Below are 22,623 nucleotides of genomic sequence, written 5' to 3' on the forward strand. Positions count from 1 at the left end.
CGTGATCTGTTAAAAATAAAACTCGTAAATAAAATCCTATTTAAGAGAACAGATTCCTCCCACTACAGAAGAACAGCTGAGTGGAGGATCACACGTAAATTAACGTGACAAATTGCTCCAAGATATTTCACACCCACTTATACACACACTTTTTCCATCCTGAAACCTGCCTTGGATGCGGGTTTGTCCTTCTCTTTGGTCTTGGCAGCTTTGGATGCAGTCAGTTTCTGGGATGCGCTGCGGGGTTGGTCCAAGTTGCCAGGTGTTTCCTCGATCAGGTGTCTGAACACTGCACACATCATACGGGAAAATATTTTAGCAGCATATATATTTATTTCATATAGAAGAATACATCCAGCTGTATACAGTGTTTCTACATTAGACCTGACTGCTGTTATACATGTAACTCTGTGATCATGGAGCTCATGCTAGATGGCAGTGTTGCTCCATCCTGCATTTACCCAACCCCCCACCCTCCCCTTCTGACACAAACTCTTCTTTCCTTCCCTTTGGTCTTCTTAGATACCCATCATCCCACTGGACAGGCTGACAAGTTTACATGGCATCCATAAGGGCTGAATGACAGCAGGTTCTGATCTAATCTGAAGTCTTGTCCTCCGTCCATTCAGCAGAAATATCCGTCATCTGAGACCATGCGGAGATGTGCATTGTTTTTTAACTTGAAATAACAATAATAATAATAAAATTAAATTAAATAAAACATGACAGCAGAACAAACCCGAAAAAATTCTCACTGGGACTGGGAAAAGCCTTCACGTGGTCAAACATTTTCTACTTGACAGTGTTACTTCTTTATATAGTTTACCCTTAGAGGTTCCTCAAAAGTTAAAAAAAAAAATGGAGAAAAACACATTTTTAAAAAAAGGGGTGGATCAGGTGTAGATAAGGAGGTGGATCGGGTGTAGATAAGGAGGTGGATCAGGTGTAGATAAAGGGGTGGATCGGGTGAAGATGAGGTGGATCAGGTGTAGATAAAGGGGTGGATCGGGTGTAGATAAGGAGGTGGATCAGGTGTAGATAAAGGGGTGGATCGAGTGTAGATAAGGAGGTGGATCAGGTGTAGATAAAGGGGTGGATCAGGTGTAGATAAAGGGGTGGATCAGGTGTAGATAAGGGGGTGGAACAGGTGTAGGTAAAGGGGTGAATGGGGTATAGATGAAGGGTTGGATCAGGTGTAGATAAAGGTGTGAATCAGGTGTATATAAGGAAGTGGATCAGGTGTAGATAAAAAGGTGGATCAGGTATAGATAAGGAGGTGGATCAGGTGTAGATAAAGGGGTGGATCGAGTGTAGATAAGGAGGTGGATCAGGTGTAGATAAAGGGGTGGATCGAGTGTAGATAAGGAGGTGGATCAGGTGTAGATAAAGGGGTGGATCGAGTGTAGATAAGGAGGTGGATCAGGTGTAGATAAAGGGGTGGATCAGGTGTAGATAAAGGGGTGGATCAGGTGTAGATAAGGGGGTGGAACAGGTGTAGGTAAAGGGGTGGAACAGGTGTAGGTAAAGGGGTGAATGGGGTATAGATGAAGGGTTGGATCAGGTGTAGATAAAGGTGTGAATCAGGTGTATATAAGGAAGTGGATCAGGTGTAGATAAAAAGGTGGATCAGGTATAGATAAGGAGGTGGATCAGGTGTAGATAAAGGGGTGGATCGAGTGTAGATAAGGAGGTGGATCAGGTGTAGATAAAGGGGTGGATCGAGTGTAGATAAGGAGGTGGATCAGGTGTAGATAAAGGGGTGGATCGAGTGTAGATAAGGAGGTGGATCAGGTGTAGATAAAGGGGTGGATCGGGTGTAGATAAGGAGGTGGATCAGGTGTATATAAAGGGGTGGATCGAGTGTAGATAAGGAGGTGGATCAGGTGTAGATAAAGGGGTGGATCAGGTGTAGATAAAGGGGTGGATCAGGTGTAGATAAGGGGGTGGAACAGGTGTAGGTAAAGGGGTGAATGGGGTATAGATGAAGGGTTGGATCAGGTGTAGATAAAGGGGTGGATCGGGTGTAGATAAGGAGGTGGATCAGGTGTAGATAAAGGGGTGGATCAGGTGTAGATAAGGAGGTGGATCAGGTGTAGGTAAAGGGGTGGATCAGGTGTAGATAATGGGGTGGATCAGGTGTATAAAAATGGTGTGGATCAGGTGTAGATAAAGGGGTGGATCAGGTGTAGGTAAAGGGGTGAATGGGGTACAGATGAAGGGTTGGATCAGGTGTAGATAAAGGGGTGGATCAGGTGTATATAAGGAAGTGGATCAGGTGTAGATAAAAAGGTGGATCAGGTATAGATAAGGAGGTGGATCGAGTGTAGATAAGGAGGTGGATCAGGTGTAGATAAAGGGGTGGATCAGGTGTAGATAAAGGGGTGGATCAGGTGTAGATAAGGGGGTGGAACAGGTGTAGGTAAAGGGGTGAATGGGGTATAGATGAAGGGTTGGATCAGGTGTAGATAAAGGGGTGGATCGGGTGTAGATAAGGAGGTGGATCAGGTGTAGATAAGGAGGTGGATCAGGTGTAGGTAAAGGGGTGGATCAGGCGTAGATAATGGGGTGGATCAGGTGTATAAAAATGGTGTGGATCAGGTGTAGATAAAGGGGTGGATCGGGTGTAGATAAGGAGGTGGATCAGGTGTAGATAAAGGGGTGGATCGGGTGTAGATAAGGAGGTGGATCAGGTGTAGATAAAGGGGTGGATCGGGTGTAGATAAAGGGGTGGATCAGGTGTAGATAAGGAGGTAGATCAGGTGCATAAGAAGGTGTAGATCAGGGGTAGATAAAGGAGTGGATCAGGTGTAGATAAAGGGGTGGATCAAGTGTAGATAAGGAGGTGGATTAGGTGTAGATAAATGGGTGGATTGGGTGTATATAAAGGAGTGGATGGGGTGTAGATAAGGGGGTGGATCAGGTGTGGATAAAGGAGTAGATCAGGTGTGGATAAAGGAGTAGATCAGGTGTAGATAAGGAGGTGGATCAGGTGTAGATAAGGAGGTGGATCAGGTGTATAAGAAGGTGTAGATCAGGTGTAGATAAAGGTGTGGATCGGGTGTAGATAAAGGGGTGGATCAGGTGTAGATAAGGAGGTAGATCAGGTGCATAAGAAGGTGTAGATCAGGTGTAGATAAAGGTGTGGATCAGGTGTAGATAAAGGTGTGGATCAGGTGTAGATAAAGGGGTGGATCCGGTGTAGATAAAGGGGTGGATCCGGTGTAGATAAAGGTGTAGATCAGGTGTAGATAAGGAGGTGGATCAGGTGTAGATAAGGAGATGGATCAATGGATCAGGTGTAGATAAAGGGGTGGATCCGGTGTAGATAAGGAGGTGGATCAGGTGTAGATAAAGGGGTGGATCAGGTATAGGTAAAACTGTGTATCAGGTGTAGATAAGGAGGTGGATCAGGTGTAGATAAGGAGATGGATCAATGGATCAGGTGTAGATAAAGGGGTGGATCAGGTGTAGATAAGGAGGTGGATCAATGGATCAGGTGTAGATAAAGGGGTGGATCAGGTGTAGATAAGGAGGTGGATCAGGTGTAGATAAAGGGGTGGATCCGGTGTAGATAAAGGTGTGGATCAGATGTAGATAAAGGTGTGGATCAGGTGTAGATAAAGGTGTGGATCAGGTGTAAATAAAGGTGTGGATCAGGTGTAGATAAAGGTGTGGATCAGGTGTAGATAAAGGGGTGGATCCGGTGTAGATAAAGGGGTGGATCAGGTGTAGATAAAGGTGTAGATCAGGTGTAGATAAGGAGGTGGATCAGGTGTAGATAAGGAGATGGATCAATGGATCAGGTGTAGATAAAGGGGTGGGTCCGGTGTAGATAAGGCGGTGGATCAGGTGTAGATAAAGGGGTGGATCAGGTATAGGTAAAACTGTGTATCAGGTGTAGATAAGGAGGTGGATCAGGTGTAGATAAGGAGATGGATCAATGGATCAGGTGTAGATAAAGGGGTGGATCAGGTGTAGATAAGGAGGTGGATCAGGTGTAGATAAAGGGGTGGATCAGGTGTAGATAAGGGGGTGGAACAGGTGTAGGTAAAGGGGTGAATGGGGTATAGATGAAGGGTTGGATCAGGTGTAGATAAAGGTGTGGATCAGGTGTAGATAAAGGTGTGGATCAGGTGTAGATAAAGGTGTGGATCAGGTGTAGTTAAAGGGGTGTATCCGGTGTAATTAAAGGTGTGGATCAGGTGTAGATAAAGGGGTGTATCCGGTGTAATTAAAGGTGTGGATCCGGTGTAGATAAAGGTGTGGATCAGGTGTAAATAAAGGTGTGGATCCGGTGTAGATAAAGGTGTGGATCAGGTGTAAATAAAGGTGTGGATCAGGTGTAAGTAAAGGTGTGGATCAGGTGTAGATAAAGGTGTGGATCAGGTGTAAGTAAAGGTGTGGATCAGGTGTAGATAAAAGGGTGGATCGAGTGTAGATAAGGAGGTGGATTGGGTGTAGATAAAGGGGTGGATCGGGTGTAGATAAAGGGGTGGATCGGGTGTAGATAAAGGGGTGGATCAGGTGTAGATAAGGGGGTGGAACAGGTGTAGTTAAAGGGGTGAATGGGGTATAGATGAAGGGTTGGATCATGTTTAGATAAGGAGGTGGATTAGGTGTAGATAAATGGGTGGATTGGGTGTATATAAAGGAGTGGATGGGGTGTAGATAAGGGGGTGGATCAGGTGTGGATGAAGGGGTGGATCAGGTGTAGATAAAGGGGTGGATCGGGTGTAGATAAGGAGGTGGATAGGGTGTAGATAAGGGGGTGGATCAGGTGTGGATAAGGAGGTGGATCAGGTGTAGATAAGGAGGTGGATCAGGTGTAGGTAAAGGGGTGGATTAGGCGTAGATAAAGGGGTGGATCAGGTGTATAAAAATGTGTGGATTTGGTGTAGATAAAGGGGTGGATCGGGTGTAGATAAAGGGGTGGATCGGGTGTAGATAAGGAGGTGGATAGGGTGTAGATAAGGGGGTGGATCAGGTGTGGATAAAGGAGTAGATCAGGTGTAGATAAGGAGGTGGATCAGGTGTAGATAAGGAGGTGGATCAGGTGTAGGTAAAGGGGTGGATCAGGTGTAGATAAAGGGGTGGATCAGGTGTATAAAAATGTGTGGATTTGGTGTAGATAAAGGGGTGGATCGGGTGTAGATAAAGGGGTGGATCAGGTGTAGATAAGGAGGTAGATCAGGTGCATAAGAAGGTGTAGATCAGGTGTAGATAAAGGTGTGGATCAGGTGTAGATAAAGGTGTGGATCAGGTGTAGATAAAGGGGTGGATCAGGTGTAGATAAAGGTGTGGATCAGGTGTAGATAACGGGGTGGATCAAGTGTAAATAAGGAGGTGGATCAGGTGTAGATAAAGGGGTGGACTGGGTGTATATAAAGGAGTGGATGGGGTGTAGATAAGTGGGTGGATCAGGTGTAGATAAGGAGGTGGATCAGGTGCTGATAAAGGAGTAGATCAGGTGTAGATAAGGAGGTGGATCAGGTGTAGATAAGGAGATGGATCAATGGATCAGGTGTAGATAAAGGGGTGGATCCGGTGTAGATAAGGAGGTGGATCAGGTGAAGATAAGGAGATGGATCAATGGATCAGGTGTAGATAAAGGGGTGGATCCGGTGTAGATAAGGAGGTGGATCAGGTGTAGATAAAGGGGTGGATCCGGTGTAGATAAAGGTGTGGATCAGATGTAGATAAAGGTGTGGATCAGGTGTAGATAAAGGTGTGGATCAGGTGTAAATAAAGGTGTGGATCAGGTGTAGATAAAGGTGTGGATCAGGTGTAAATAAAGGTGTGGATCAGGTGTAGATAAAGGTGTGGATCAGGTGTAAATAAAGGTGTGGATCAGGTGCAGATAAAGGTGTGGATCAGGTGTAAATAAAGGTGTGGATCAGGTGTAGATAAGGAGGTGGATTAGGTGTAAATAAAGGTGTGGATCAGGTGTAGATAAAGGTGTGGATCAGATGTAGATAAAGGTGTGGATCAGGTGTAGATAAAGGTGTGGATCAGGTGTAGGTAAAGGTGTGGATCAGGTGTAGGTAAAGGTGTGGTGGATCAGGTATAGATAAAGGTGTGGATCAGGTGTAGGTAAAGGTGTGGATCCGGTGTAGATAAAGGTGTGGATCAGGTGTAGATAAAGGTGTGGATCAGGTGTAAATAAAGGTGTGGATCAGGTGTAAATAAAGGTGTGGATCAGGTGTAAATAAAGGTGTGGATCAGGTGTAGATAAAGGTGTGGATCAGATGTAGGTAAAGGTGTGGATCAGGTGTAGATAAAGGTGTGGATCAGGTGTAGGTAAAGGTGTGGATCAGGTGTAGGTAAAGGTGTGGATCAGGTGTAGGTAAAGGTGTGGATCAGGTGTAGGTAAAGGTGTGGATCAGGTGTAGGTAAAGGTGTGGATCAGATGTAGGTAAAGGTGTGGATCAGGTGTAGGTAAAGGTGTGGATCAGGTGTAAGTAAAGGTGTGGATCAGGTGTAGGTAAGGAAGTGGATCACGTGTAGGTAAAGGTGTGGATCAGGTGTAGGTAAGGAAGTGGATCACGTGTAGGTAAAGGTGTGGATCAGGTGTAAGTAAAGGTGTGGATCAGGTGTAGGTAAGGAAGTGGATCACGTGTAGGTAAAGGTGTGGATCAGGTGTAGGTAAGGAAGTGGATCACGTGTAGGTAAAGGTGTGGATCAGGTGTAAGTAAAGGTGTGGATCAGGTGTAGGTAAGGAAGTGGATCACGTGTAGGTAAAGGTGTGGATCAGGTGTAGGTAAGGAAGTGGATCACGTGTAGGTAAAGGTGTGGATCAGGTGTAGGTAAGGAAGTGGATCATGTGTAGGTAAAGTTGTGGATCAGGTGTAGGTAAGGAAGTGGATCACGTGTAGGTAAAGTTGTGGATCAGGTGTAGGTAAGGAAGTGGATCACGTGTAGGTAAAGTTGTGGATCAGGTGTAGGTAAGGAAGTGGATCACGTGTAGGTAAAGGTGTGGATCAGGTGTAGGTAAGGAAGTGGATCACGTGTAGGTAAAGTTGTGGATCAGGTGTAGGTAAGGAAGTGGATCACGTGTAGGTAAAGGTGTGGATCAGGTGTAGGTAAGGAAGTGGATCACGTGTAGATAAGGTGGTGGATCAGGTGTAGATGAGAACAGTGGATAAATAAATAGTCTTTAGAAGCTCGACACTGCTTCACAGACTTGACCACTCCCATAACGCAGGTTCTTCTCAGATATGATGTGAGGATCTTCTCTGAGCTGAAACGTCTCAACACATTTTCCATCATACCTCAAAACAGTGGCTGATGCCAACCAGTTAGTCCCGGCAAAATTTTTGTTGAATTTGCACTTCTCCATTTTCTTCTCACCTCCTCTTCCAACAAGTGGGTGAACAAACGTGTGAAATGTTACATCACACGGTGCTACGTTCTGTAAGAACACAACCTAGCAAACATAACAGGACGGGAGAAGCAGAGAACATGAAACCATAAAAACAAGAAGAAAAAAAAAAACAACAACCTTAAATCATAAGTGCAGAATTGAAGACTTTTTAAAGATCTCAGGTAGAGATACTTCACCAAAACATCAAGTGGAGCAGATGGATTGAATGCTCTTCCAGAAATCCAGAGACAACAACATCTGAGTGTTTGAGGGTTAAAGAAGAGTTCATTTAAGGTAATGGTTATGTGACATGGCTAAACCTTGAGTCAGAAGAAAGAAGGAAGAAGGAAGGAAGGAAGGAAGGAAGGAAGAGAGGAAGCAAGAGAATATGAAGAGAGGTGAAGTGAGGCTCCAGACTCGGATATGATGGGTTACACTAAGCTGGGCAGATCTGTCCTTAGGCCAAGTCTCATGCGGATGTACTGATTGGTGTGTGTTTAGAGCCTACAGGGCTTATGTAATGTAAGAGTGCTCCTGCTTTGATCATACACACACACACACACACGTAAAGTGGGTTAATTCAATTCTTTCTCCTCCAGAAATACGCACTAGAGGCCAAGAACCAGCTTCATTTGACTTCCCATTGACCCATTTCCACAGAAACTGGAGACAAAGGCAGCAAGATGTCCGATATATGTACTTACTGCTCTGAACACCCCCCTCCCCCCACAACACACACACACACACCGAGGTTTAGTGACACACTATAATGGCAAAGGTTTTGGGACATTCCTCCACATCATTGAGCTCAGGTGTTGTTTTTTTTTATAAAAGCCACAGGAAAACTTTATTTTCATTTATAAATGACTTCATGTCCGTCATGGGCTGCGTCTCGATCTGCTCCCTAGTTCACTGTTCAGGGCGCTGATCAGGGAGTCGGCCATTTTAAGTGCAGGTTCTCTCCAGCATGGAATCTTTCAATCGCTTTCTAAAAAAAATCCTACAATGCACCAGAAAAAACAGGAAGCATCCATGCTCACTATGTACTGAAAACAACAACAAACAAAATGGCAGACCAAATGTATTCTCAGACTTTGTCTAGAAATGTAAGTTGCTATCGTTGTTGTAGCTCTTTAGAGATTACTTCAGGATTTTTAATGTTTTTTGTTTGTTTTTTTAAATTCAAATGAATTTTGGTCAAAAATGTAAAATAATCCACAAGCTCACCTACGAGCCTGCTTGAAGTGCCGTGACAGAAAGTCACTGATTTATTAGCTTACACATTTGTATGACGTATAAAACTGAAAGACGTTTGGGTTTTTACAGGAAGTGATAAAGAAAGTAGAGTGTAGTCATCACTGTCACATACTGCTTCACTACCTAGGGAGCGTGTGAGGTATTTGAGACGCAGCACGTGAACTGTATCATACAGGACATGAGGAGATCGCTAACATAAACCACACCAGCAGCTGATCTGCATGTGTGATGAGGAGGAGCAAGAGTCCACAAGACATTCTAATGAGCGGTCACTCCTATGATCATAGAAATCGAAAAACCTCTCATCTCTTTCATCATCACCCCAAACATCGACACCACGCCAAGAACACGCTACCTACTCCCACGGTTCCTTTTGTTCCCATTTCAATCAGCTTCTCCTTCCCAGTCTATGGTCCCGCTCCAAATCGCAGCATGTTTGAGGCGATTATTCCTCATCCCACCTGCCGTGGGTCACACAGAACCAAATCAGACCTCCGGCAGAATTTATTTGCGTTTCATTATCACGTCTGTGGCTCTCTGCTCATAGAGACCGGCGTGATGTTGTTTTCCGGCCTGCTTCTGTGCTGATGAGAAAACAAAGGAACTGGATTTAAATCAGAAAAGGCCAGATGAGGCGTGATAGGTTTATCTCACTTTATTCTGCTTATTTAAATGAATAAGCACGACCGTGTCTGAGATTTTGCCTCATGCAGGACTCAAGATAAACAAAAACACCTGCATTAATATCAAAACTTGTTTATCTTACATACTGACATATAGAAATCTTCAAGATTTGTGGAAAATGAACTAAAAATCTTCTTAACAGAGAATCAGGGTTTTCACGATGATATATTTTTCAGTGGGTTTGTCTATATTTTAGTCCTGGCTCCGCCCTCATTCTGTGATTGGTGGGTTCTCTACTTGTTTACACCTGTGCCTACTTTTTTCCTCTCATGTGCTGTTTCCCAATTCTCCAACTAAAACTATGCACACTCTGAAGAAAAGTGTGTAGCAAAAGACAACAGGCCACGTTCCAAATCGCAGTATAACTGATGCACTAGTCTACACCATTTTTGTAATGTGAAGAATATTAATTCTAGAAGATTTCAAGAAGAAGAAGAAGAAGAAGAAGAAGAATACTTCAAGAACCTGGATGATTGACTTATTCTAGTTATTCTAGCTTTACTTATGTAGAGGAAAAGGGGCGGAGCTAACAGGCAATGGCACTGGATGAGAAAAACGTTTCAAGATGGATGACAATGCTCCAGAGGACATGACGTTTCACTAAAGTCTTTTACGTTAGACGATGTTGTGTGATTATATTATTATTGTTCAAGATTTTAAAAAATTCCTTGTATCCTGTTCTATTCCTCGTATTTAGTGTCGTGTGTCTAGTGTCCAGTGTATAGTGTCTAGTGTGTAGTGTCTAATACCTAGTGTCTAATATTTAGTGTCTAGTCCGGAGTGTCTAGTGTGTAGTGTCTAGTGTCTAATATGTAGTGTCTAGTGTGTAGTGTCTGGTGTGTAGTGTCTAGTGTGCAGTGTGTAGTGTGTAGTGTTTAGTGTTAACTGTGCAGTGTCTAGTGTTTAGCATGTACTGTCCAGTGTGTATTGTTTAGTGTTCAGCATGTAGTGTCCAGTGTATAGTGTGTAGTACATCGTTTGTGACGTAGCTCATGTCAGTACTGGTCCTCGTTGCATTTCCGTTTTAATGACGCACTAATTCTGATTTCGGCTACTATTTCAGACAGGTAGTAGGTGAACGGAGATGCAGCAACACCTTCGTCTGATTGGTTAAACAGGCGTGTGACTCTGATTGGCTGTTTGCTCACCTCGCATCTCGTCGTTCTCTTTATCTCGTAGCATTTGGATGAAGCCTGACAGTGAGTCATCCAAAGGCCAGCTGTTGTACAGCACCTCTGCTTGAACAACATATTCATGATGCTGAAACACACACACACAGATAAAAATACAACCGTATGTGCTGTCACAAAAAAGCAAAAAGATCCAGAAGGCAATATACTCCTTCCATCTGAAAACACACACACACACACACACAGCACTCTATGACAGTGATGAACAAGATTTGTCTGTATTGATGGATACCGTTTGGGCAGCCTGACACTCAGAGGCTCCTCTGCCTCCATCGTGGCCCCCGCCAGGGCCGTCCTGAGACTGACTCACCCCCGCCTTCTCTACGGCACCGCCGCAGGAACCTGATGCACATACACACACACATACACACACGCACACACAGATACAGATGGATAAACACTCTATAAATACACAGGAACTGCCAGTGTCAAGCGGTAGCTAAGAAACTAAGAGAGTGGTTGTCAGTTTAGGTAAGACATCAACTGAGGAGATGTAAAGTTTTAAAAAGAATAAGAACCAATGCATTGAGGAGGCCTGTGACACAAGCGGCATATAATTGGCTCATTAAATTAGTTTAAAACTGGACACACACACAGCATTGTGTATGGATGCTTTATTTACACTAGACGAGTTAGTGACACTGATCCACTTACAGTAGTGTTTAGTACACTATACAGACAAAAGTTTGTGCACCCCTGACCCTCACACCCCAATTGTACAGAATGTCTTTATAATTTTCCCTTCAAAGGAACTACATGCTCCAGCAGTGCACAAAGCAGCTCCATGAAGACATGAAGGTTGGAAAGAACTGGTGTGTCCTGCACAGAGCCCTGACTCTGACTCAACCCTACTGGGATGAGCTAGAACTGGTGTCTCCTCAACATCCCAACATCAGAGTCTGATCTCACTAATGCTCCTCAACATCAGAGTCTGATCTCACTAATGCTCTTCTAGCTGAATGAATCCCACAAGCCACGTTCAAGCATATAGTGGAAACCCTTCCCAAGAAGACTGTAGGAGGTTATTATAACAGCAAAGAGAGAGGAATAAATCTGGAACAGGTTGTGATGGTCAGGGGTGCACAAACTTTTGCCTGTGTAGTGTATTCTGAGTGAAGAAACATATATTAAAACATGAATATATTAAAATGTGTTCTAATAAAATGTCCATTTAACACACCTCCACTAGGTGAAAAGCAGTACACAGGGATAACAACATGTCCTTGTCCAATCTTGCTGGTCACCTTTCTCTCATGGTCCAGGATGCTCAGTTTAACATAGACATCCTGGTTTGAAGCCTGGAACTGCACCGTGACACAAACGTCATTGCACGAGACGTTCACCACATGCCTGAGAGACAGACAGAGAGTTTTACTGTGTGAATTAATGAGAGAGATATAATCAAATAATTCTCAAATCTGATTGGCCAACAGGTGGGAATTATTTCCGTATAGCAGCACAGCTCATACACTGGGACTTGTTTTCCTAAACTGACGTTTTTTACCAAATTAAATCGTATAATTGTGATGTTTTTGTTAAGAGTGTCTCCAGTGTCAGTCCATGTGGAAGGGTGTGTCATGTTATTCCTTTATTATATTGTAAATTTAAGTAGAAATTGTTCGAACAAATTGAATCAAATCATGAAATTCATAAGGTTGCACTGGGATTTAGTTTGCTTAACAAAGTGTGTGTATGTATGAGGTCAGACCTGCAGATAATGTTTTTCTTGTTAGGTAAGTAGTAATCTTTGAACTCCTTCACTATGAAGTTGCTGACCGGTCCTGGTCTTTCCAGCTGGGCAAGTTCTCGGGAACTGATCAGACGCAGTTGCCACGTTCCTCCTACTACGGTTGTTCCTTCGGTGTATGCCACAAAAGTGTAGCCAGCCTGGAGATGATACACTACATATTACACACAGAATACAAACACTAGAGATATATAGTAACTATGGCTAATGGAAAAATCTGTGGCTTGATTCTGTCTAGCTTGAACCGATATCCTATGAGGAAATAGTTCTCTACTGGTGGGTGTGACGACCTACAGAAGACTGAATGGTGTTCATCCCCCAGTACAGCTCCAGGTACCTAAAGCAGCTCATGGTGGCTCGACCCCTTAATATTGGTTCTTTGATTTGTTACCTGTCTATAGTTGATACACAGATGAGCTGAAGTATTATGACCACTCACAGATGAAATGAATATGTGAATATGTGGACATAGATTATGTCTTAACAGCAGTGCATGCGAAGGTATATAGTGAGATATTTTTGACAGTAAGCAAACACACAGTATGTAGTAGGTTGCAGGTGAACAGGGGTGAAGTGTAAAGACCTGAGGTACTCTGACAAGGGACGGGCTGGAGGACTTGGTCAGAGTATCTCCAAAATGTTAAGGCTTGAAGAGGGTGCTCACATTGGTGGGTGTGTACCATATCTTTAGTGAAACAAGCTTTTAAACTTGACTTTGGAGCTGTTGAAGAAGGTTGTCTGGTCTGATAAGTCCTGTGAACAGCCTAGTGAGTTTGTGCCATATCCCTGGTGACACAAGGCTCAAGGCAATGGGGACACAAGCGTTGGAACTGGAAGTTGAAGCAGTGGAAAAAGGTTGCTTGGTCTCATGAGTCCCATGGACAGCCAGAAGGTGTGCACCATATCTTTAGAGAAACAAGCTTTTGAACTTGACTTAGGAGATGTGGAAGAAGGTTGCTTGGTCTATTGAGTCCCATGGACAGCCAGATCTTTGGGAACACAAGCTTTAGAACTTGACCTTAAAGCACTGGAAGAAGGAAGCCAGGTCTGATGAGTCCTATGGACAGCATAGAGGGTGTGTGCCATATCTCTGAGGACACAAGGCTCAAAGCACCGAGGACAAAAGTTTTGGAACTAGAACTTGTAGAACTTAAAGCAGTGGGATACGGTTGCCTGGTCTGATGAGTCCCATGGACAGACATATGGGTGTGTGCCAAATTTCTGGAGACACAAGCTTTTGAAGTTGACCTTGAAGCAGTGGAAGACAGTTGCCAGGTCTGATGAGTCCTGTGGAGAGCATAGAGGGTGTGTGCCATATCTCTGAGGACACAAGGCTCAAAGCACCGAGGACAAAAGTTTTGGAACTAGAACTTGTAGAACTTAAAGCAGTGGGATACGGTTGCCTGGTCTGATGAGTCCCATGGACAGACATATGGGTGTGTGCCAAATTTCTGGAGACACAAGCTTTTGAAGTTGACCTTGAAGCAGTGGAAGACAGTTGCCAGGTCTGATGAGTCCTGTGGAGAGCCTAGTGAGTGTGTCATATCTCTGGGGTCACAAGGCTCAAGGCAATGCGGACACAAGCTTCAGAACTCGACCTTGAAACAGTGGAAGAAGGTTGTCTGTTCTGAGGAGTCCCATGGACAGGCAGGTGAGTGTGCACCATATCTCTGGGGAAGAGATGGCACAAGGATGCACAATGGGAAGCAGACAAGATGATGGATGCACTGTGATGTTCATGGCAATGTTCTGGTTAGACACATGCCACTTACCTAAACATCGTTGTGGACCCTTCATGGCAGCTGTGGTGGCCTTTGCACCCTGTAACACTGCACACATTGTTCAAAGAAGTTTGGGTTTAAGGTGTTGCCATGGCTCAGATCTCAATCTGATCAAACATCTGTAGGATGAGGTCCGATCTGATTGGCAGACACCACAGTGCACCTTCAGAGGTCTCGGCAGGTCGTAGGTGTCATATTAGTAAAACCACATACACACACATACACACAGTACACACACCTTATTTGGTGTGTACGTAAATGGCAGTACGCTGTTAAAGAATTTCGGTACTTCCTCCCCACTGTCGTTGTTGATGACGTGAAGGCGACACGGAAACGGAGAGTAGATCTTAGGCACGAGTAATATGGCTTTTGGAACATGGAACACCTCCCTGTACACAAACAAACACACAAGACACCTAAAGAACACAGCACACATGTTAAACTACAGTAACTATGATCTTTTCTTTCTTGTGCAATTTGACCTAAATAACAGGACCCAGGAACTGGTGGTGTCATGGACAGGGACAGTATAATCAGTGAAGGTAATTTTAGTCCACTCATCTCCACCACACGGGTACAAGTCCACTAGGTGCTCGTTGTTTGTGATCATGAACCTTCCAAGAGAACACACACACACACATCTATCTATGCAAAGCTCTGTGTATCAAAACATAAGCCATACTTAGGCACATCAACCCCAGCAGATGGTGAAATGAGTAATTTACCTCAGTAAAAACACCGCATGTTTCTCCATGTCCGATTCCACAGAAGCCCACATCTCCAACAGAGTCTTGGCAACTTTCTGATTCTCCACAGAGCCTGAACAACACCCCCATCCCACCACCACCACAAAAAAAATCATGCTAAAGTTGTTAAGACATTTTCTGCATTTTTTAAAATCATGTTACAGTAAGAGAAAAGAGAAGAATATTTCTAAGAGCTCAGACTTTCAGGTGGTTACTGGAATCTATGTGGAGTTTCTTCTCTTTTCCACATCGATTTTCTCTTTTCTTCCATGTAGATAGGTAGCCTTGCTGTGTGAAAGTGGTCATAAGCGTGGACTAACGTCCGATTCAGGAGAAAATCTCCCAATTTGCACACAGTGTTTACTAGGTTTGGGGAAAAAGGATGAAGCGGCTAGTGAAGATGAATGGATGAATCTGAGCTGCAGTGAATTAAAAGTGTGCACTCTTTTTCAGTGGAATGAAGTTTGTACAAAAGATTTTAGGTTGGATAACAACACTGCCCATGTTCTCTCTCTCTAATTCGTTCCTATTTTTGAGTAGTTTCCACGATCCGTCCTGTATCTGTTTTGATTCTTTGTCATCCGTCAGCGTGTTAGCGAGACGAGGAAAGGATGCTTGAAGGGATAGATCCAGATGGAAGAAGAGATGAAGTTGTAGAAAGAGACGAGTGTTGTTCTCCAGGCTGTCGTTCTTACTTAGAGTGATTGGCAGCTTAATTGATAAGTGTGAGCTGGAGGGATTGAGTGTATGTGTGTCTATATATGCGTATACACACACATCTATACACACTCACACACAGTATCACAGACACAAATCCAGAGAATCCTCTTATCCCTTAACCCTGGGGTTAGTCAGAGTCACTGGTGATATTTCTGTATCTGTGATGTAATAAGCAGGGTTATGGTACCTGGTCTTGCAGCACTGAGAATTTTTCTCCACAGGTTGTCCTCCCAGCTCTCCTGCAAAACTGTCGCTGCATGTTTTTCTTCTTCTATGGCCTGCCTACCAGTCCAGCCCTCTGGAACACCATCTGCTACACAGACATCTATAATCACCACATGTGTTCTACAGAGACGTTCCTGCTTTGATAAATGCATGATAACACACATACTGGTGTCCTTTATGTCACTGGAGTGAGGTGTGAGTTCTTTTGTCAGGCTCTGAACTGCAAACAGCTCCTCAGACGTCAGCTTTCTGCCCAGCACATGGCAAAACATGAGATACACTGCATAACTGAAGTCCTGTCGAGAGCAACAAACAAAAAGTGACTTGAGAGGAGATGCGTGGGATGCATGGGAACAGGTGTGTGTGTGTGTGTGTCAGACCTTCCAGTGTCTTCTGACTGCTAGCTTGCTGAGGGACGGTGGGCAGACAGCCTCCTCCAGTGCCCTGGTGACTGATGGGTCTGGGTTCAAGAAGGATCTGATTGTTCCACCAAGAGCTCTGAGGATGGACTGAGCCTGCTCACAGAACCTCAGACTCTCCTGAAGCAAGACAGTGAGAGGTGAAAGAGATCAGACCATGAGGAGCATCATAGTGTGTTGTAGTGTGTCTCAGTGTGTCGTAGTGTGTTATCAGTGTGTTGTAGTGTGTCTCAGTGTGTCACAGTATGTCTCAGTGTGTTGTAGTGTGTCACAGTATCTCAGTGTGTCAGAGTATGACTCAATGTGTCATAGTGTGTCAAAGTGTGTTTCAGTGTGTCGTAGTGTGTTCATTTCAATATTTATAAAGTAGACATGTTTTCTCACGGAGTTAAGGAGAATATGAGGGTTAAAGAGGCCTACAGCCGGATACCTTTTCTAGATGCGGCATCACCATATCTTCTTGTCCGAATATGAACTCTGTCTTGCTGTAGAGCTTCAGGTGAAGGCCCAACTGCACTCGCGTGTGGATGCGAAGAACATGACGCCTGAACAGTGTCCATAAGGCAATACATACACAGAATAAAAAACATTCTCAAGAAATTACAGCTGGAAAAAAACTGCAGTGAAGAAAGTGGCACCTGAATAATAAGTCAATCCAAGTTTTATTTCAGCACACTTAATATTTAAAACAATACTCTGAAGCTTGAGAATCAAAGATATTGAGGCAGCAGAGGTTCATGCATCACGTTAAATTCCGTTTTGATAAAAATATCAAATTCAATTTAATAACCTGATAAATACATCATTGTAGCCATAATGAAAAGTCAAGCCAAGACATTTGACTGGAACAGATCACACTAGTGTTACCTTTATTTCTCTCTCTCTCTGTCTCTCTCTTTCTCTCTGCCTTTTGCTAGCATTCTGACCTCTGAATGTAGGCCCCCTACTTTTAGGCCACTATGGAGCTAGAAATAGCAGACTGGTTCATCTCTTTCCCTCTCTAGGGTTTCCTCAGAGAGCTTCATTAGCAGAAACAGAACATTCCGAGTCTGCAGGAACATTCACATTCACACGTTTCCTTCATTCCAGCCCTGAGTTGTTTCCATACCTCTAGGAGCATTAGTGAAATCCGAAAAACAGCTGGTGGGAGACCAAAACGTTTGCGTCTAACAGCACGCCAAGCTAACTCTGACTAGCTAACACCAAAGCTAACTCTGACTAGCTAACACCAAACACCAGAACAAACAAGCAAGCAGTGGAATGAAATCACTAAAGTGGCTCCATTTAGCTTTTTAGACAGGATGCTGATGCAGTAGTGCGTTAGCTGTGTAGAGCTGTTTCTTTGAAGGCCACAGTTCAGGAAAAGATTTGATTGCAAAGAATTTTGAGGAATTTCTCTTGGTAAAGAAAGAAAAAACTTAAGGTCTGCATGACAACAGATGAATCCAAATGACTTGCAGCTCTAAGTTAGTCGGTTGCAAAGGACACATCTGGTTGCTAGTGTGTTAACCCTCTTTGCTACTCATAATAACCAGTTAGTTACTGGGGTCTCAGTAGCAGTGATGTTTTAACCGTCTTCACTATTGCGTGAAAAACATTTGCATTGTTGAGAAAAAAGGAGAAAAAAACAGTGTTGCCTAGCAACTGAATACGTGATATACAGTGAGGGAAAAAATTATTTGATCCCCTGCTGATTTTGTACGTTTGCCCACTGACAAAGTCTATAATTTTAATGGTAGGTTTATCTGAACAGTGAGAGACAACAAAAAAAATCCAGAAAAACACATTTCAAAAAAGTTATACATTGATTTGCATTTTATTGAGTGAAATAAGTATTTGACCCCTTTGCAAAACATGACTTAGTAATTGGTGCCAAACCCTTGTTGGCAATCACAGACGTCAGACATTTCTTGTAGTTGGCCACCAGGCTTGCACACATCTCACATCTCAAGGAATTTGAGCCCACTCCTCTTTGCATCCACGACCCATTTTCAATGCCCTGGCTGAGGGAAGGAGGTTCTCACTCAAGATTTGACGGTACATGGCTCCGTCCATCGTCCCTTTGATGTGGTGCGGTTGTCCCGTCCCCTTAGCAGAAAAACACCCCCAATGCATAATGTTTCCACCGCCATGCATAACGGTGGGGATGGTTTTCTTGGGGTCATAGGCAGCATTCCTCCTCCTCCAAACACGGTGAGTTGAGTTGATGCCAAAGAGCTGGATTTTGCTCTCATTTGACCACATGACCTCTGAATCATTCAGATGTTCACTGGCAAACTTCAGATGAGCCTGTACATGTGCTTTCTTTAGCAGGGGGACCTTGCGGGTGCTACTGGATTTCAGTCTTTCTGAATTGATCACCAATTGTTATCTTGGTGACTATGGTCCCAGCTGCCTTGAGATCATTGACAAAATCCTCCAGTGTAATTCTGGGCTGATTCCTTGCCGTTCTCATGATCATTGAAACTCCATGAGGTGAGATCTTGCATGGAGCCCCAGACCGAGGAAGATTGACAGTCCTTTTGTGTTTCTTCCATTTGGGAATAATCACACCAACTGTTGTCACCTTCTCACCAAGCTGCTTGGCGATGGTCTTGTAGCTCATTCCAGCCTTGTGTAGGTCTACAATCTTGTCCCTGACATCCATGGACAGCTCTTTGGTCTTGGCCATGATGGAGAGTTTGGAATCTGATTGATTGGTTCCTTCTGTGGACGGTGTCTTTCATACAGGTAACGAGCTGAGATTAAGAGCACTCCCCGAGAGTGCTCCTACTGTAATCTCAGCTCTTTACCTGTATAAAAGACACCTGGGAGCCAGAAATCTTTCTGATTGATAGGGGATCAAATACTTATTTCACTCAATAAAATGCAAATCAATGCATAACTTTTCTGAAATGCGTTTTTCTGGATTTTTTTGTTGTTATTCTGCCTCTCACTGTTCAGATAAACCTACCATTAAAATTACAGCCTGATCATTTCTTTGTCAGTGGGCAAACATACAAAATCAGCAGGGGATCAAATAATTTTTTCCCTCACTGTATACGATTCATACATTGACTTCTGTGACGTAAATAATGTGATTATACTGTTTACGGTTGGGAGATGTGTTACCCTGGAGGCAGGGAAAGAATGGCCGCTTTGCAGGACGAGGTGTTGATGGTCAGTAGAGGAAGCTGAGCCTGGACGCTCTTCCAGGAATAAGGTTCAACACATAGATGACCAGGCCTCGGGACACTGTCCTTTTCTACACAGGAGACAAATATTAACATCTCTATGTTTAGTTCAATACATAGATGATACTGGGGTGTGTGTGTGTCTTACGCTCATGACTGCCATCTCCCCAACGTATCAGTGCTGAGAAACAGATGAGAATCTCTGTAGGCAGGAGGCTATCTACAGACAGGAAGTAGCGGTCCTTCACATCTGGTGTCTTAGAGAGTAGGAAAGGAATCAAGCAATGAAGAGAAACAGGGAAGTTCTGGAAATATTTATGTGTAGCATCAAGTGGAATTAAAGAGATAAAGCCATACAGGTACCTGCAAAAACAAGCACAGTTTTCTTTTAGTTTATGACTTAAACATGAATTTACACAAAGGATCACTAACTAGCTAGTGAAGTTAGCTAGCTAATCTCCTGAAAATATTTACTAGCTCTGTCAGAACAAGCATTGGCTAACTCAAAGTGGTCAATTCAGCGTTATCTATCTATCTATCTATCTATCTATCTATCTATCTATCTATATATATATATATATATATATATATATATATATATATATATATATATATACAGGGGTTGGGCAATGAAACTGAAACACCTGCTTTTAGACCACAATAATATCTAAGTATGGTGTAGCGCCTCATTTTGTGGCTAAAACATCATCATTTCGTCTTGGGAATGACAGATACAAGTCTTGCACAGTGGCCAGAGGGATTTTGAGCCATTCTTCTTGCAGAATAGTGGCCAGGTCACGATGTGATGCTGGTGGTGGAAAATGTTTCCTGACTCACTCCTCAAAAACACCCCAAAGTGGCTCAATAATATTTAGATCTGGTGACTGTGCAGGCCATGGGAGATGTTCAACTTCACTTTCATGTTCATCAAACCACTCTGTCACCAGTCTTGCTGTGTGTATTGGTGCATTATCATCCTGATACACGGCACCGCCTTCAGGATACAATGTTTGAACCATTGGGTGCACATGGTCCTCCAGAATGGTTCGGTAGTCCTTGGCAGTGATGCACCCATCTAGCACAAGTATTGGGCCTAGGGAATGCCATGATATTGCAGCCCAAACCATCACTGATCCACCCCCATGCTTCACACTGGGCATGCAACAGTCTGGGTGGTACGCTTCTTTGGGGCTTCTCCACACCGTAACTCTCCCGGATGTGGGAAAGACAGTGAAGGTGGACTCATCAGAGAACAATACATGTTTCACATTGTCCACAGCCCAAGATTTTTGCTGCTGGCACCATTGAAACCGACGTTTGGCATTGGCATGAGTGACCAAAGGTTTGGCTATAGCAGCCTGGCCATATACATTGACCCTGTGGAGCTCCCAACGGATAGTTTTGGTGGAAACAGGAGAGTTGAGGTGCACATTTAATTCTGCACTGAGTTGGGCAGCTGTGGTTTTATGTTTTTTGGATACATCCCTTTCAGACAGCTTCCTCTTGTGTCCACAGTTACTCCTGTTGGATGTGGTTCGTCCTTCTTAGTGGTATGCTGACATTACCCTGGATACATCACAAAGACTTGCTGTCTTAGTCACAGATGCGCCAGCGAGACGTGCACCAACAATTTGTCCTCTTTTGAACTCTGATATGTCGCCCATAATGTTGTGTGCATTGCAATATTTTAAGCAAAACTGTGCTATTACTCTGCTAATTAAACCTTCACACTCTGCTCTTACTGGTGGAATGTGCAATCAATGAAGATTGGCCACCAGGCTGGTCAAATTTAGCCATGAATCCTCCAACACTAAATTGGCCAGTGTTTCAGTTTCATTGTCCAACCCCTGTATATATATATATATATATATATATATATATATATATATATATATATATATATATATATATATATATATATAGCTAAATGTGCTTGTAGTTCACATTTTAGAGATTTGTGCTTAAAAAAAAAGCTATCATTTGCTAGCTAGCTGATGTTATTCAAAGGCATGGATGTAGCTCATGTAAGGCACCAACTGAAAATATACTAAAGACAACATGTACGTTTACATTATTACATTTTTACATTTCTTCCTGAAGTCCTTTGCTATCTCTGTTGGTTGTGTTAGCTTAGCCTAGCTAAATTCATACAGATTATGGAAGTGAGCCAGTGTTAGCTGTTGGTTTCACTTTCTTCACATATGTTGGTTTGCTAGTTATAATCTCAGTCCAGTGAGTTCTAAACCCTTCAAATTTTGCTGTCTATAGAAGATTCTAGAAGATACATAACTCCAGAGAGAACCTGATCCCTCAGTGAAACTCCTTTACCTTAAAGTCTGATCTCTGAGACTGGTACGGGTAACTGCTCTCCTTGTGAAAAACCAGCAATGTCCTTTAAACAAACAAACAGAAGGAAGCATCAGAGGAACATGACTGAGAAACGAATCAGTCTCAATGTGAGGTTTAGTGACTCTTCCTCACTGGAAGCACTTGGGGAAGTCTTGCACAGGGATCCACGTTTCCTGAAGCATGTCCTTCTCCTGGAGAGACGTGGATTCCTTTTGAGGAACCGAATCACGATCTGATAGAAACAAAGATAATGTAGATGTTCGGTACCTTTACGGAAGTTTAATACAGTGGAACCTCGGCATACGAATGCCCTCCTTTACGGAGTTTCACATAAAGAATTTAAATTTCTCAAGAAATTTACATCGGCATACAAAGCATTTTCAGCATACGAACAAACCGAATGCCGACTAAGTTGCACTTACGTCTGGAAGCCATTCAAACTTGTTAGCATCAGTGGAAAGCCAAGTGAAGCCAACCGTAACAAGTTTACAAATTTTTTAACAGATTGGAGGTCTGTTCTATTTTTAGCCCAAGCTTGGTGGCATGACTTCCTGTGAGGACCTTTGACATGGAATGCTTGGCTTGGGTCAGTTCCTTGTAAGCAGCCATACAGTTTACATATGCTTCATATTGGTCATATTGGTCATAATTTTTGGGTGGTTGGAACAGATTATCTGCATTTACATTATTTCTTATGGGAAAATTTGTTTCAGTAAAAACTTTCACCTTAAGAACCAATTAAATTCCTATGCCGAGGTTTCGGTGTACCTGTAAGGCTGAAGAGATTTCTACAGATTTCCCATGACAAAATTCCAACAGATGAAAATTTTCCCTGGCGTCTTGTTGAGTGGAATCAGGTGTGTAGCAGTGTGTAAGCAGGACAACGCTTATGTGTGTTTAGCTGTTATCTCTTTAGAACTGGAGAGTTTTGCTGCTCCGTATTAGGATAAGCCATAGTGATGAGCTCTATTT

At 43.3% G+C, this 22,623-nt stretch overlaps 1 protein-coding gene across 3 annotated transcripts in view; it reads right to left on the reverse strand.

The window, feature by feature from the left end:
* Positions 1-22,623, reverse strand: part of adgb (androglobin) — a 46,769-nt gene that overhangs the window by 3,999 nt on the left and 20,147 nt on the right. For 2 of the 3 annotated variants that reach the window (XR_009204798.1, XM_058393078.1), the window contains exons 14-29: positions 21,784-21,883; positions 21,631-21,694; positions 19,451-19,559; positions 19,241-19,373; positions 16,560-16,674; positions 16,091-16,249; positions 15,877-16,006; positions 15,673-15,798; positions 14,745-14,838; positions 14,502-14,633; positions 14,258-14,408; positions 12,200-12,378; positions 11,672-11,841; positions 10,724-10,833; positions 10,450-10,561; positions 171-289 (exon numbers count right to left, since the gene is read on the reverse strand). Coding sequence is in view for 2 of the 3 variants with exons in the window: in XM_058393078.1 (XP_058249061.1) it covers positions 171-289; positions 10,450-10,561; positions 10,724-10,833; positions 11,672-11,841; positions 12,200-12,378; positions 14,258-14,408; positions 14,502-14,633; positions 14,745-14,838; positions 15,673-15,798; positions 15,877-16,006; positions 16,091-16,249; positions 16,560-16,674; positions 19,241-19,373; positions 19,451-19,559; positions 21,631-21,694; positions 21,784-21,883 (2,003 nt within the window). In the remaining variant the exon portion in view is untranslated. The remainder of the gene's footprint in view (positions 1-170; positions 290-10,449; positions 10,562-10,723; positions 10,834-11,671; positions 11,842-12,199; positions 12,379-14,257; positions 14,409-14,501; positions 14,634-14,744; positions 14,839-15,672; positions 15,799-15,876; positions 16,007-16,090; positions 16,250-16,559; positions 16,675-19,240; positions 19,374-19,450; positions 19,560-21,630; positions 21,695-21,783; positions 21,884-22,623) is intronic. The other variant, XM_058393079.1, reaches the window with a different exon arrangement.

Source organism: Hemibagrus wyckioides, linkage group LG06, assembly GCF_019097595.1.
Source record: "Hemibagrus wyckioides isolate EC202008001 linkage group LG06, SWU_Hwy_1.0, whole genome shotgun sequence".
NCBI classification, from domain to species: Eukaryota; Metazoa; Chordata; class Actinopteri; order Siluriformes; family Bagridae; genus Hemibagrus; species Hemibagrus wyckioides.